Source organism: Carassius gibelio, chromosome A19 (assembly GCF_023724105.1).
Source record: "Carassius gibelio isolate Cgi1373 ecotype wild population from Czech Republic chromosome A19, carGib1.2-hapl.c, whole genome shotgun sequence".
Lineage (NCBI taxonomy): Eukaryota > Metazoa > Chordata > Actinopteri > Cypriniformes > Cyprinidae > Carassius > Carassius gibelio.
Window position 1 is genome coordinate 23,198,814 of NC_068389.1, and position 16,056 is coordinate 23,214,869.

Consider the following 16,056-nt stretch of genomic DNA (forward strand, 5'->3'; position numbering starts at 1 on the left):
ATAGGGAAGGTTCTGTGGTGGGCTCCACATAAGGGGAGGACAACCAAACACCTTAGACCAAACAGACCAAAATAATTTTTGAACCAGGCTGTAAACTTGTTTTTTTTTTTTGCCGTTAAGTTGCCATTTTAACATGGGGAGTCCATGGGATTGACTCCCTTTTAAGACCATCCTCTAGTGGCCAGTAAGGCCCCATCCACATGGAGACTTGTTGTGCTGTTTACACATACATTTTGTATTTTATAGGCATTTTGTCCACACGGATCTGCCATTTTGGGAGAGTGAAACCAAATTTTTTTTTAAACTGGGTACCAGAAAGGAAAAATCTGAAAACACCGCCTTTGGGCTTTTTGTGTGGAAAGCGAATTCGTATATATTTTCTGAAACTAGTCAGACACATAATGTAACAGCAACAAAAACATGAACAAACACTGAATGATTGTCTTTTTATTAACTAACATTAACACAGGTTAATAAATGTATTGTTCCATGTTCGTTTGCATACCACGCATAGGCATAGTCCAAGTCTTCTTCTCCATTTTTAGTGTATCCCTGTGGCAGAATTACAACACCACATGCTGGTCTGGCATGTATGCTACATCGTTTTGTGGATTCGTGTGGACACAGATATTTCTTGAGATGAGATAACAAAAAAGATTGGATAGGGAAATCTCTGACTTCGTGTGGACATACAATAGCCTAAGTCACTTCCTTATGGGCTTCACAAGGGAGGTTGCCACTTGGAAAATACACATATGGGACTGCCATAGGGAGTTGCAACATATGGAGCACTAACCCAGTACAAGAGTTCACTCGAGGGATAATTACAAGTATTAGGTTCTGCAGTAAGAGTGCTTGAATGATGGAGATGACAGTCCAGGGCTCATAACAGGAACTGAAACTGGAAACAAAAATGCACATTATCACCTTAAGAGAGCGAAATGTGCTAATGCAAGTGCTACAGTTTTCCAGTCATTTGAATAGAAGTGCTAGCACCCAGAACGCTAACTGGTTCCTTTCATTGATCTATATATGACTGGATCACTCATCACGTTCTAAACTGCAAACAGAAAGTGAAGCCACCAGAAGTGTTTGATCCGCCATCTTACTAACCCCTACTAGCAGAGAGCACCATTGAGTTACATTCAAACCGCTGTCCTAAAATCACCTGATTTGAAGTAAATCAGTAAAATGGGATTAGTTTTTATGTTATGTTAGTTTTTACTGCTATCTGCAGTCTTCACGGTCTTTTGGGGCAGTATAAGCGATATATTTGAACTGTTTAGGTTGGTGTGTCTGCTGCACACTGATGACACAGGTAACTGATCCATCACAAAATATAGCTTATTTCTTTATGAACATAATTATTCAGGAATTATTAAACATGAACGTATTAGTATCAGAAATGGATTTGAATATATTACAATGAATAATACAATTAAAAAGCTTAACTTACTATCTTGGAAATAAAGCTTTATGTCTTTAAATCCGTACTGTATATAGTCAGTTATTTCTCTGAATAAATTCAGATTTCAGAACGAACACTTTGTCATTTGTAATATGTTTTGTATGTATGGGACAAATCGATTAGGCCCAATATACGGGCAGTTGGCAGACACAGGTACTCTACATTTATACAGACAAATGTATCTCTCTCTCTCTCTCTCTCTCTCTCTCTCTCTCAATCAACTAATCAATTGATAAATAATTAAAATAAATGTTATAATTCATTAATTTAAATAAATGTGATCTTGCACATTGCTGTGTCTGATTTTAACATGGACACAATGTTTGTGCTAATGAGCTGTAACAGATGAAAATAACTGCCATTTTTACCCTTCTGTTGAATTATTTCTCTGCAAACATCATCAACAGACAGTGGTGGACAGTAACGGAGTACTTTGTTACTGTACTTAATTACATTTTTCAATTACCTGTACTTTACTGGAGTAGTTTTATTTTGAGTAACTTTTACTTTTACTTCACTAAATTCCAAAGCATAAGATCATACTTTTAACTTCACTACATTTCATAAAACATATCGTTACTCCCTATAATATATCACGTGCTCCGACACGAAGAAGCTGTGTCTGGTTCATCATGAACGAACTTTTCGAAAACGAGTCTTTTCAAAATAAACTTAAATCGGATCGCGAATCGCACCAAACGATTCAAAATAAGTAAATATCGTAGCTGATGCTAAATGTCTAGCTAACAAGCTTGCTGGGTTTAACTTGAGGTAATATTTATAAATAATGTCCAAATATTTTTATTCAACCACCCAGGGGCGATTCTAAGATTTTGATTTTAGGGGGGCTCAGCCCCCAATAAGGGTATGATTAAAAAATATTATTTTACTATTAGGGTAGGGTTGTATACTACTAACCTTATTGCAATCCACTATTCCATTGTATTCCCTGTATTTCATATATGGGAGTAGGAGTACTGACTGAGCCATATATAACACTGTAAAAAAAAAACTGTAAAAAAAACTAATACAGTTTTTTACATGTGACCAGTCACTGGAAAATTTTGAATTGGGAATGTAGATTTTTTTATTTTTTTTTTATTTTTTTTACAATAAAGACTTGCTGATTCAGTATTAGGACATTCATGTTTATCCTTTGATGATACCACTGCTTTTTCTTATGAAATGTACGTGGAAATTGGCAATGAATCTTGGGAACACAGTGGTATTGTGTGTGTGTGTGTGTGAGGCTGTCTGTTCTATTCTCACCTGACTGTTGCTCATTTGCAGACCTACTCCCGCATGACAAAAAAATGTTGTATATTCATCTACAATGAAATATAAATTATTATATTTTATTATTATTAGTATTATTATTATTATTATTATTAATTTTTAGCTTTTTAGCCTTTATAATCAACAATACGGTTGGTTATACATCAAGTCAGCCCCTGAACATTTATTTCATTTCAAATAATTTAACTAACCAGCTAATATTCATTAAGAATATAGACAAAACATGTATTAATGTAATTGTCTATTGGCAATATGTTTAATCTGTTCTATATTTATTTATATTTATTAAAAATAACATAATTATCAATTTGCCACTTCTATAAATCAATTACTTAAAAAAAAAAAAAAATCACAGATCCCTTTACTCTTACTCTAATATATGTATCATGATATACTAATGATTAATTATTACTTAATACAAAATTATGTTTAATAATAGAAAACAAAATAACTCCACATGATGTTTCTCTCTCTGTGCCATTTAGTACTTTCAGACAATGATGTGTGTCGTTAATAATTTATTTTGCATGGCTGCATAATGTAATGCCGAAATACACAATAAAATGTTTTCAATTTCAAAAAGTAATTTAAAATAAATCATGATCGTTTTCTAAAGTATGTTTTCATGGGTGTTAATCGCTTCATTTTTGTTGGAAGAAAAAACATCTGTCACACTGTGATAAAGGCTGAAAGTGAACGCAGCGAAGACGTACTGGTATTGGATGCGAGAACACACACACCACACGCACACACACACGCGCACACGCACACACACACACACACCTTGTACTCTCTGATGTTCGCTCTGCTCGGCGCCCCTGTGGATTGAAAAACGCGCTGAATCCATGCAGACTCAGATCAGGGGAGGAGCCGGAACTTGATGCAGCTTGCCACCGTCTCAAATTAGTTTTTAAAGGGGACTGAAGCGATCACTAATTAATTAATCAAATAATTTTTTGGGGGGCTGGGAATAAGTTTAGGGGCTGAAGCCCCCCTAAAAAGGGCCTAGCGACGCCCCTGCAACCACCTATATATATATATATATATATATATATATATATATATATATATATATATATATATATGTAGCTATATAGATTACATCAAGGGACAAAAGAGAGGATGTGATGTTCAGAACATGGTAACTACAGTAATTATCAAAGAGGGGAAGAGATGCACCCCATTTGGCCAGGGGTGAGACGGAAAAAAATCATTATGAAATAATTATATTTTCCTTAAAATGATCTTCCTAACTTCAGGCCTTATTATCATGTCATATATAACTGTGATATTCTGTAAAACCACAAACTTTAAAACATAAGTCCATATCAGCAACAAAAATATATCTTGACTCCATGTTATTTTGGAAGAAATCCCAGGTATTTTGAGCAGTAGGATTATAAAAAAAAGTGCTAATATAAAATTAAATTATAGCCTATATAAAATTGCAAACATCTATCTTTCAGTACTTTTTTACTTAACAAATTGAGTACTTTTGTACTTTCACTTGAGTAAAATTGAAAAAGGAGTACTTTTACTTTTACTGGAGTAATATTTTATTATGCGTATCTGTACTTTTACTCAAGTTTATTTATTTAATTTTTAACTTTTTATTCATCAAAGAATCCTGAAAAAAGTATCACAGATTCCAAAATAATATTTGGTAGCACAACTATTAATAGTTCTAATAATAATTAATCATATTTTCATTATTTCTAAAGATCACGTGACACTGAAGACTGGAGGAATGATGCTGAAAATACAGCAAATAGATTATATTTTAAAGGATATTAAAATAGAAACCATTATTTTATATATTTTATTTTGATAATTTAGAATTATTACTGAAATACAACTTTTTTGTTTAAAACAGTTCATTGAACAATAATAAATGAAGTACCTGAAGCTGACAATGAAGTAAATGTATAATAATTAGCAAAGATAATTAATTTAGCGCTGTACGCGCGTGTGAGGGGCGGAGACGCGCCGCGGAGCGTCAGACGCACGTGAGGACCAAACACAGCAGAACAGTAGGAAACTTCAATCCTCTTATTATTTCTCTTTTACTATAGCGATTTATTTTTAGATACGTGATCTGAGTCTTTCATAGATTTGTAGAGTTATTAGAGTATAGAGTTATTAGAGAAATTGAGTTATTTTTTTACATTCTTTGGTCGAAGTTTTCAGATCGGCACTTCGGAGCCTGTTCGCGATCTGTTGATTCAGATCGGCAATTCCGAGCCTGTTCGCGACTCCGTTGATTCAGATCGGCACTTCGGAGCCTGTTCGCGACTCGGTTGATTCAGATCGGCACTTCGGAGCCTGTTCGCGACTCGGTTGATTCAGATCGGCACTTCGGAGCCTGTTCGCGACTCGGTTGATTCAGATCGGCACTTCGGAGCCTGTTCGCGACTCCGTTGATTCAGATCGGCACTTCGGAGCCTGTTCGCGACCTGGTTGATTCAGATCGGCACTTCGGAGCCTGTTCGCGACTCGGTTGATTCAGATCGGCACTTCGGAGCATGTTCGCGACCCGGTTGATTCAGATCGGGACTTCGGAGCCTTTTCGCGCTCGGTTGATTCAGATCGGCACTTCGGAGCATGTTCGCGACTCGGTTGATTCAGATCGGCACTTCGGAGCCTGTTCGCGACCCGGTTGATTCAGATCGGCACTTCGGAGCCTGTTCGCGACTCGGTTGATTCAGATCGGCACTTCGTAGCCTGTTCGCGACTCGGTTGATTCAGATTGCTACTTCGGAGTATGTTCGCGACTCGGTTGATTCAGATCGGGATTCGGGACATCGGAGCATGTTTGAGATTTTTTAAATTCAGATCTGGACATCGAAGCAGGAAGTGTTTGTCAAACAGTTAATTGGTGATAAATGAATATTTGGACTTGAGGCTTTTTATTTACCTGTCGATTCAGCATGTAGCTACATGGACCCACACACAAAGGTGGACAAACTCTAGACTTAATCATCAGTAGAGCTCTAAACTTTTCATACATTGTTATTAAGGACGTTATTCATAACCGTACTGAAAATAAGTAAATATTGTTAGCTGATGCTAACTGTCTAGCTAGCTTGCTGGTGCTAACTTGAGGTAATTTTTATAAATAATGTCCAAATATTTTTATTCAACCACCTATATATATATATATATATATATATATATATATATATATATATATATATATATATATATATATATATATATATATATATATATAGATTACATCTGGGGAGAAAAGAAACAATGTGATGTTCAGAAAATGGTTACTACAGTAATTATCAAAGAGGGGAAGAGATGCACCCTGTTTGGCCAGGGGTGAGACTAAGGTTTGAGAAGGAAAAAATCATTATGAAAATATAATTATATATTCCTTAAAATCTTCAGGCCTTATTATCATGTCATATATAACTGTGATGTTCTGTAAAACAACAAACTTTGAAATACTTTGTTCTTACTGGTGAAAATCAGATGGTCATCTCTGTTTTCTCTCAGGTATATCCCAATGTAAGCTTCACAGTGAACATTGCTCTCGTCAGCGTAGTCCATATCAACAACAAAAATATATCTTGACTCCATATAGTGGTTAAAAAAATCCCATGTATTTTGAGCAGTAGGATTATAAAAAAAAAAAAAAAAAAAAAAGTGCTAATATAAAATTAAATTAGCCTATATAAAATTGCAAACATCTATCTTTCAGTACTTTTTTACTTAAGTACATAAAAAATTGAGTACTTTTGTACTTTCACTTGAGTAAAATTGAAAAAGGAGTACTTTAACTTTTACTGGAGTAATATTTTATTATACGTATCTGTACTTTTACTCAAGTACTTGATTTGTGTACTTCGTCCACCACTGTCAACAGATTGAACTTGTCAATGCTGGCAAATGACCATACTATAAATGAGATAATGCATGGCTAGCTGTGCATAAAACAAATTTTAATGTACTCTGCTTTGCGTCGGGTGGTTCTTTGCCTCCACGTTGAGCATTAATAATTATTTATTGACAAATAATTATTATTGGTTGAAACATAGGTGCATCCCTAAATATTACATGTGTACTTATACTCACACTTGATTCCCAGAACACAGAGACCTCCAAGAGCAAAAACAAGAGAGATGCTGAGGATAATCAGTAGAACTTTTGTCCACTTAGTAGAAGTGCCTCTTTGCTTTTGAATGGATTTTCCTGTGGTTACAAATAAAAAGGGACAGAGGATACTGAACAATTGTTTATATTTCTGAATCTGTATCTATTGTAGAAATTCAGTTTATAGCCATGATGCTTTATATTTTTACATGCATACATGTAATGTTGTTTAAAATAATAGATACTTGTCATAATTTGTATTTTTTTGTTGCTGTTGTTGTTTGTTAGAATGTTTGTTAGAATGTGTGGAAAAAACACAACCTACACAATACATTTGTTATTAGCGTCTTTATATTATAGTGTTGGATGTATGAATGAAACATTTTACACAGGTCTTTCTGTTGTGGCATTCATTCTAACATGATCTTGATATCTGTTATCTTCTCAGAAGTTCAGTACTTTACCTCTGATCAACATAACTGAGCAGAATAAATTATTAAAGATGCCAGCATTCTCTTACCTCTGTACTGAGTGCAGCTACGATCTGAAGTTGTTGGTAAAGCCATGTCATCATTATAATAGATTGAATCCATTTCATTAACCTAAAAAGACATGCCTGAGACAGCAGGTTGAGTGTCTGCCAGAAACACGGAAGCCACAGAAGTATTAATACAGAAATGGCTGTCATTTGTATAGACAGAAAACACAAGAAGTGATTGAACATATTTAAGTCCATTTTTTTAAAAGGTCATTTGATGCACTTTTTTGTTTTTGTTGAACCTAGTCTTTTTTAATATCTGCTCTGTCATATTGAAGAGATTGTAGTATATTTAAAGAAGTGTTTAATATTCAGTTATTTTGTACATGAAAAAGTTTCGGTTATGTTTTTATGGTAATAGTTTTTTGGTAATTATTGACAGCAATGGTCCTAAAACCAATGCTTAGGTTAAATTAACATTTAGCATGCCTCAGGTTTGCAAATGCAAATACAATGCACAGTAAGTTAATGACATTACCACAAATGAAATGCCTTATGTAGCCTTCTGACAGCAGAAGTTCCACTCTTCCACATGTGTTAACCACAAAAACATGAACAAACTTTTAATATCAATACAATGGAAAACACAATAACATGAACTCTTTTAAATTTCCAACATAACTGAACATTAAACACAATCAGGTGTTTCACTTCCCTTCACTAAAGAATCTATATAAAATCACTTAAATTCAACATCTACTTTCCTGATCCAACATGCCTGGAGTTAATAATTCACTGCTCAGTTTCAGTTAAAATCTGTGACAAAATGGTCATCAATTATGTTGCTTTAGCTTATTTTATTTAAGCAAACTGAATGTACATTCCAAAATGGAAAGAACTGGAGGAAATAGAGAACAATTCTCTTTTAATGCTTGGTTTTCATAAATTATCTTGTTATTCTGTGAGGCATAAGTACAGTTTATTTTACAGAAACATTTAACTTTCAATTAAATTCAAGTTTATTTGTATATCGCTTTTTATAATACATGTCATTGCAAAGCAACTTTACAGAAAATTAAGTTTCTACAATATTTAGTAGTAGCTTATCAGTGTTGACTGTCAGTTCCCTTGGGATATCGCTTCGATAGACCAATCTACTTCGAGTTTAAACTTAACGAGCCAATTCACATTGGCATGTAATTATTGCATCCAGCTGCCGCTGATCACAGCGTGAGTATAATAAGGCAGCAGGTACAATGCATACCAGCTTTTCGCTCCGGAGCTGAGTGTTAGTATCGTTCTGCTCAACTGTGTCTGCTGTGAACTACGAATACAGGATGCTCTCGAAAGCTTAGTGTGTTGGAGAGACGGCGCTTCAGCGGTGGTCATTCCTGTTTCGAGTGGGTTGTGCACTTCAGGCTGTACTACCCCTTGTCGTGTTGCAAGCGGTCAACTCTCCTGTGCACCTCAGCACTAAAAGAGCATTTCCTAAAGAGCAAATTTCTCTAAAAGAGCTTTATGGATGCATCTTCGTAAAAATGACGGATCGTCCTAATGAAGATGCCGTTTCACTCGTGCGTTTCTGGGTGCAGTCGCTAACTGGCAATGGGGGATGGTCACGATCGCTGCCTCACGTGTCTGGGCGTCAAGCACACTGAGGTGGCCTTAGTGTTCCCACTGTGGGAAGATGACCATCTCGGAGCTATGAATCAGTCTCTGCTACCCTCAGGGGGGCGGAGTCCCATTGCCGTGATCTGGTGCTTGCTCTGGTGGCCGAAAGATGAGAACCACTTCCGGCAGTAGTGCGGGTGGTTTGAGGATTACAGTGTTGGCAAACCTTGCAGGGAACTATCCCTCTGGGGACCATCACTCCTCTTGCACCTCCGATCCAGTGGAGCAACCCATGGAACACGTCGTGGAAGGCACCTTTTACTGCCAGAAACCGGTCGGTGAGCTCCTCCTCCCTCACCACCCTCGATGGCGGTGCATCGAAGGGGTTCTTGGTGATTTTGCCGGAGGAGCGTGCGAGTTTCCGGTTTCTCAATGCCCCTGTGTCCCAGACTGGCCTCTTCGGCAATGCCATCGAGAACTTTGCCCATGCAGTCTTCTGCTGCCCAGAAACAGACTCAGCATTGAGATGCTATGTAGACCGAACACAAAGCTTCAGGACCTCAGACCAGCTCTTCATCTGTTACTGAGGCCGGCAGAAGGGGAATGCCGTCTCTAAGCAGAGGATGGCCCACTGGATTGTGGATGCCATAACCCTGGCTGATCAGGCACAGGGTTTGCCCTGCCCATTTAGGTTGGAGCTCACGAAACTATAAGTGTTGCATCCTCCTGGACGCTGCCTTGTGGTGCCTATGTGGTGCCTGGGCTATGGGGCTTTGGTAGGGATCCCAATTTTTGTCTGTCGCCAATGTGACATCTAGAGTGACCGACTGAAAGTGAATGTCTCTGTTTACCTATGGTAACCCTCATTCCCTGAAGGAGGGAACAGAGATGTCACGTCCCATCGCCACTGTTGCTGTACCACCCCCGAGCCCATCGGGTCACCGGCTCGGCTCCTCAGCGAAAAACCTGGTATGCATTGCACCTGCTGCCTTATTATACTCACACTGTGATCAACAGCAGCTGGTTGCAGTAATTGCATGCCAATGTGCATTGGCTCAGGATGTAAATCCCATGCCAGAAAAGAGAAACAAATAGAGACATGATTACCGTAGCTGCTTTTACAACCAAGTAAAATTAATTAGTTTGACCCACGCTAAAGAATAATAATGCGCATGTGATCAGATACAATTGCAGTCACAAATTATGAGATACATTATTTGAATGCTTGGCAAAAAAAAAAAATATATATATATATATATATATATATATATATATATATCAGTTATATAGAGAGACTGTAGAATTGGGGGTAATTGATCATATTTTCTTGACGTGGTAAGGACTCTTAATTTTGGACTACCTGTAGCTTGTTTATTGAAGATGCAGGACAACCACCTAGAAGTGCATTACAATAGTCCAGTCTAGAGGTCATGAATGCATGAACTAGCTTTTCTGCATCAGAAACAGGTACAGTAACATGTTTAGTAGCTTGGCAATGTTTCTATGATGGAAGAATGCTGTTTTTGTAACATGGGAAATATGGTTTTCAAAAGACAGGTTGCTGTCTAATTTAACACCCAGATTTCTGACTGTAGAGGAAGTAACAGTACATCCGTCTAGTTGCAAACTATATAATCAACAAGATTCTGTGTACTGTTTTTGGGTCCAATATGTAATGGAGTGAAAATAGCAGAGGACCAAGGACAGATAATTGTGGCACTCCATATTTTACTGGTGATAATTAAGAAACGCTGCAAATCCTCACAGCACATACACATTAAGAAACAATTAATGAAGCATTGCAAATTTATTTTCATTAACCTTGAAATTATATTTAGTTGAGAATATTAAAGTTAGCCATCTTAAAGGGGGGGTGAAATGCTATTTCATGCATACTGAGTTTTTTATACTGTTAAAGAGTTGGATTCCCATGCTAAACATGGACAAAGTTTCAAAAATTAAGTTGTACGGTTTGTCACAAGTTTCGGAAAGTTTTTTTCGAGTATGGCTCTGTGTGACGTTAGATGGAGCGGAATTTCCTTATATGGGTCCTAAGGGCACGTCTGCCGGAAGAGCGCGCGCTCCCGTATAGCAGAGCACTGAGAGCCCAACAGGCATTCACTGATCAGAGCGAGAGCGTCACGAAATGTCACAAAAGAAGTGTGTTTTTGGGTGCCAGGGCAAGACAACCCTGCACAGGTTGTCCAAAAAAACAAAAAAAAAAACATTAAGGGACCAGTGGACGGAGTTTATTTTTAAAGAGCATTGACGGAGTTGTGCAAGTGTTTTTGTTTGTTCCCTGCATTTCGAAGATGCTTGTTTTACAAACAAGGCCCAGTTTGACGACGGATTTGCGTATCGTTTTTTTCTTAAGGATGATGCAATCCCAACGAAAAAGGGTCACGATCGTGTGTTGGAACCACAGGCGGTGAGTAAAACTGCTTCAAATATCTCTGCCTCCTTGTTAGTGCGTCCGCCTCCCATGCCGGAGACCCGGGTTCGAGCCCCGCTCGGAGCGAGTTGTTGCTGCTGCTGCTCTCGTTCAGTTTCAGCCTCGGGATCTGATTCTGGATCATAAATAAACGGCAGAATCTGACTGTTAGCCATGGTTTGTTTTGGATGATGTTTTTTTTTACCTCACGGTAATGTCACAACTTCCAAAAGCTCTCAACGCAAAAGCCTACTCGTGCTCGTGATTCTTTAGCTCCGCCCACACGTCACGCCTCCAGTGGCTCGTGTTTTTCCGAAAAAAATCGGCACAGACTATTTTTCTCTTATAAATATAATAAAACTAAAGACATTTTTGGAGATATGAAGGATGCAGTACTACTCTATAGGTACTCAAGATTAACAGGATATTGAGTGAAAATGAGCATTTCACCCCCCCCCCCCCCTTAAGTAACGTTTTACATTTAATGTAATTATTCAGCTTATTTAGGCTAATAATATCCAAAAGATAAAGGAATTATGCTGTTTAAAAAAACACCATGAAAAATAAAAACTCACCTTTCAGTTCACCAACAACTCAACTGACCAGTAGCCACTGCATGATAAGCAAATCCAAGTCGGATCCGACACTTTTTGAGGTTTCCTTGAAACGTTTCCATTGTGGTCAGTGCTATTTGCAGCGCGTTTGTTAATTGCATGTGTTGTGAGGATTTTCAGCTCGTTTCGTTATATGCATGTGTTGGGATGATTTGCAATACTAGTGTTGTCAAACTGATGAAGATGTTTTCTTCATTTGCTGATGTTTTTTCAATTTGCTTGTGTTTTCTTAAGTTGAAGCATGTTGAGCTGTCACGGCCACCGTACACATACCTGTAAAGACTGCTTTCAGTTCATGATGTTAATACTATCACCAACCAGGAGAGGTCGCTTCGTTTCCAGCCACTCCACATATTAACTTCAGCATAGTAGGATGTGCACTCTAATGTAAACATACACAAACGAATTTCACTAATATTAGCAAATAATACATGAAAAACCGATCATGAAAACAGTATTTTCCAGTCAAGATTGTAAACTGATTATCTTTTTACCAAGTTCAAGGAATCTGTATGTTATTTAAATCGACATCACACCACTGCTCACAAACAACGGGGTTGCCAGTTGCACTTGCCTTAAATTTTAAAGCTAAAATTCATAGTCAGCAAAAGCTTTTTGCCAAATGCATGACAGAAATGTTTGCACTGAACTATGTTCTTATTAGGGTTTCCGCTGGTCCTGAAAACGTCTTCCGTTAAATTGTTTACATTTAAGGCTATCAAAACTCTTAAATGATACAAAAACTCTAAATTATCGTTGGGGACGGAAAGACAAGAAATGCTATATGGATTAATATGGCGATAAACTTCAAAAGGCTACAATTTCACTGAATAAACTAGAGTGCTGCATGTCAGCTTTGTGTACTGTGGTTAACGGCGAAACCAATATATTTCTGCAGTTCAGTAACTAAGTGAAACATGCTGGCAGAGAACGAATGTGCTTTTTCAATAAACTTTTTCAAGCACATACATTTTTACTTGTGAACCAGTGGTTCGACCAAAAGCTAATTCATTATAAAAATCGAAACCAGCAGGATATACAGTATTTATATGTTATTTAATATAATAATTAATTGATTATACTTGTTTAAATTAATATAATAATTGATACTTGACTTATCCTTTTTCTTAAAATTGTTTAAAGTCTGAAATGTAAAGTGCAGATCTGAAATGCTATCTGAAGGTCTTAAAATTGCAATTTATGGTAACATTTGGATTTTATTATTATTTATTTATTTAAATTTTTTGGTATAAGCCCTTTTTAACTGTCCTCTTTTTGAAAGTTTTCTGTAGGCCACTAATATTAAATGGACCTCTGTACATTTGTTTGTTGCTAATTTACAGGCAATGCATTTGAGATGTTTACATTGTTTTGTTGGGGTAATATTTCTGTCCATTGACAACAAAGTCTTCTTTCTGAAAGTTTTATAGTTAATAAAATATTTTAAAACAGTTTACACGAGTTATCCTTTTATTTCCTTCAATAAAAAGGAAACTGAGTAAGAGGGTGTAAAAGGTGTGTGGACGTGGTTTAGTAATCTGGCGCCTTGGTATAAAGTAGAAAAAAATGCTGGCCTAGCTAGAAGAGTGATAAAGGATTTGGCCCAGAAGCTAATATTTAGCATACCAAAGCGAATTGCAGAGTTTATGAATAACAAGTGTCAACACTGTAAATATGGACTTGTATTTATTTATTTTATTTTATTTTTTTGCAAATAAAAGCCTTTAAAACTTGTATGCTTATTGTTTTTCAGTATACCATAGAAACGTGGAAAAAATATTCGGCAGTTTTCTGCTTCAATATTTGTAAAACACAAAATTTATGTCACTGCCAAAACTTTTGCCGATGACTGTGTAGACAATGTCAGGCTTTGGCTGGTTAGCATGGTCCAGCCATCCCCTACTGGAAGATATAGTAACTACACCATTATGGAGGCAAAAAACAAAACAACAACCTGATTTTCAGTGACAGCCTTTCAAAAGTATGTGCATGACTGAGTAAAAAATAACCTTTGGCATTTTTGGACTGTTCCAGACTAGAGCTAAAATGATTATTTGAGTTTAGGATAGCTCCTGAGATAATGCCACCATTTTCTGGACCTTTTCACTGACAATACTACATCCCACTTTGCCTTCATTCAGTTAGATGACCGATACGTGAACATTTGCACAATATTTATTAGAGAAAATACATGATTTGGTAAAGTGTGAGATATATGAAGTAGACTCAAAGCAGGATGGTCGGAAAAAAAAAGTTTGGATTCTGGAGGAGCTCAAAAAAAGCATTTTTAATGAACCTCTAATCCTACAAGCAGAATAAGTGATTATTCAGTGATCATTTATTCATAATTTGCAGTCTTCCTTAAACAGCTGTACATTTCTCACCCATGTTTCATCAAGAAATTGTTTTAATTTCTGCAGGCTATCTTTATGGATAATCTTGTTTTCACTCTTTTCTTCTTCAATGTTTTGGGCCCAATAAGCTTGGGAGACCCATTTGTTTTCACTACTATTGTAACAGCAAAACGCCATCCACATGTAAGAGGGAATGTTCACTTTATCTTTCAGTTTACTGTTGCCAGGTATTGCTCCAGTCAGCACATAGGCTTCAACTTTATTATTGTTATTTTTGCAAGTATTCATGATATTTTTGGTCTCATATTCCATGCGACTCCAACTGAGTTCATTAAAGCTCTTCTTCTGTGGCACTGTGTTGGTCAGTGTGAATGTAGATTTGGCAGTGATAACATCAGCTGCGTGACAGCAGGGAAACAAGTGGCCTCGATTAACATTATAGGTGTTATTGCTGTAGTCTTCATTGATGGCCTGATTTGCACAAGTCCGTACAGTCATCTCAGCAACAGGAGGATCAAGCTACAGATGTATAAAATACAGAAAAACAGTTACTAAAACACTATAGGCAGAGCCTTACTTATTATTGGCATATTTTATTTTAAAAAATTAACATTTTGTCATTTACTCCGTCTCATGTTGTTTTAAACCTGTTTGCTTGTAATTTCCACTTGACTTACTATATTATATGTCTTCTTAAAACAGCCAATAGAGAATTTGCAGAAGATGTCAATAGATTATTGTACATTATAACATTATAAAGAACTGTCTCTACAGACACACAAAAACAGTGATCATTGAAGAAACAAAGAAGTTTGAAAAACATCACCTCAGACTCAATCATCCATTTTATTCTTGGTCTTTTGAAGTCTCCTTTCCCAGTATATTTGTAGGCTGAAAAAACAGGGATCTTATTTTCTATATCGTAGAGAGTTGCAAACCTGTAAGCTTCCTTATACTTTTGACAGATTAGTTTGTAGCGATTTTGATCTAGCGAGACTGAATTCAGCATAATGTCTGGAATTACTGGAGGCTGTCCTTCTAAAAAGAAATCCTTGCACGCATTGAATGAATCTACAACTTCACTTATGATGAATGGAAATCCCGACACCAACAGCGCAGAGAAGACAAACAAACGCATCTTCATCTGTGTTGTACCGAATCACGAACCAAAAAAATAAAGCTCAAGCATCCCTGTACTCATTTAAATAGTTCAGCATTAGAGATCACACCTACACACACTCATAACGAGTTTCTAAGAAATAAGACACATGTATATCACACATGCTTTAGGTGTTAAGTATTCTTAAAGCAGCAGTTGAATTTTTTTTTTAGCTGATGGAAGCTATTGCAAAAAAAAAAAAGTATCATATTAAATATATGATATTCATAGGCAGAGGGTCAACCAACCCCAGAGTAAGGCTAAAAGTAGCACACCATGTTATTTCAGAATGGCTTTCTTGGTGAGTATCCACATAAACACAGTCAGTAACGTCTTAACTAAACTTAAACAGTTAAGAAAAAAAAATGGGTTTGCATCAGTATGACGGATATGTGCATCTCTTCATAAGGTTAACACAACAAACAAAATAAAAACTAACAACAGGGCATCACCACTGCTCTTAATTAAATTCTGTAGATTTAATGGGTATTTGTGAATATTTACCCCATACTTTAGGCTAATACAGTTTTTACAAGCAATGTAC

The 16,056-nt window shown here is 36.6% G+C and overlaps 1 protein-coding gene across 1 annotated transcript; it reads right to left on the reverse strand.

Moving 5' to 3' along the window:
* Nucleotides 1-14,158: 14,158 nt before the first annotated feature.
* LOC127935484 (endonuclease domain-containing 1 protein) lies at nt 14,159-15,539 on the reverse strand. The gene is made up of 2 exons (XM_052533394.1): nt 15,180-15,539; nt 14,159-14,872 (listed from the first exon to the last, which is right to left on the reverse strand). Exons 1-2 carry the CDS (start codon nt 15,495-15,497, stop codon nt 14,342-14,344), a joined length of 849 nt encoding a protein of 282 aa, XP_052389354.1. The 5' UTR covers nt 15,498-15,539; the 3' UTR covers nt 14,159-14,341.
* Between the last annotated feature and the right edge of the window lie 517 nt (nt 15,540-16,056).

Coding starts and splice junctions, on each gene's coding strand:
- LOC127935484 (XM_052533394.1), bottom strand. CDS start 15,497: ATGAAGATGCGTTTGTTTGTCTTCTCTGCGCTGTTGGTGTCGGGATTT. Junction 14,873..15,179: donor AATGGATGATTGAGTCTGAG/GTGATGTTTTTC, acceptor ATACATCTGTAG/CTTGATCCTCCTGTTGCTGA.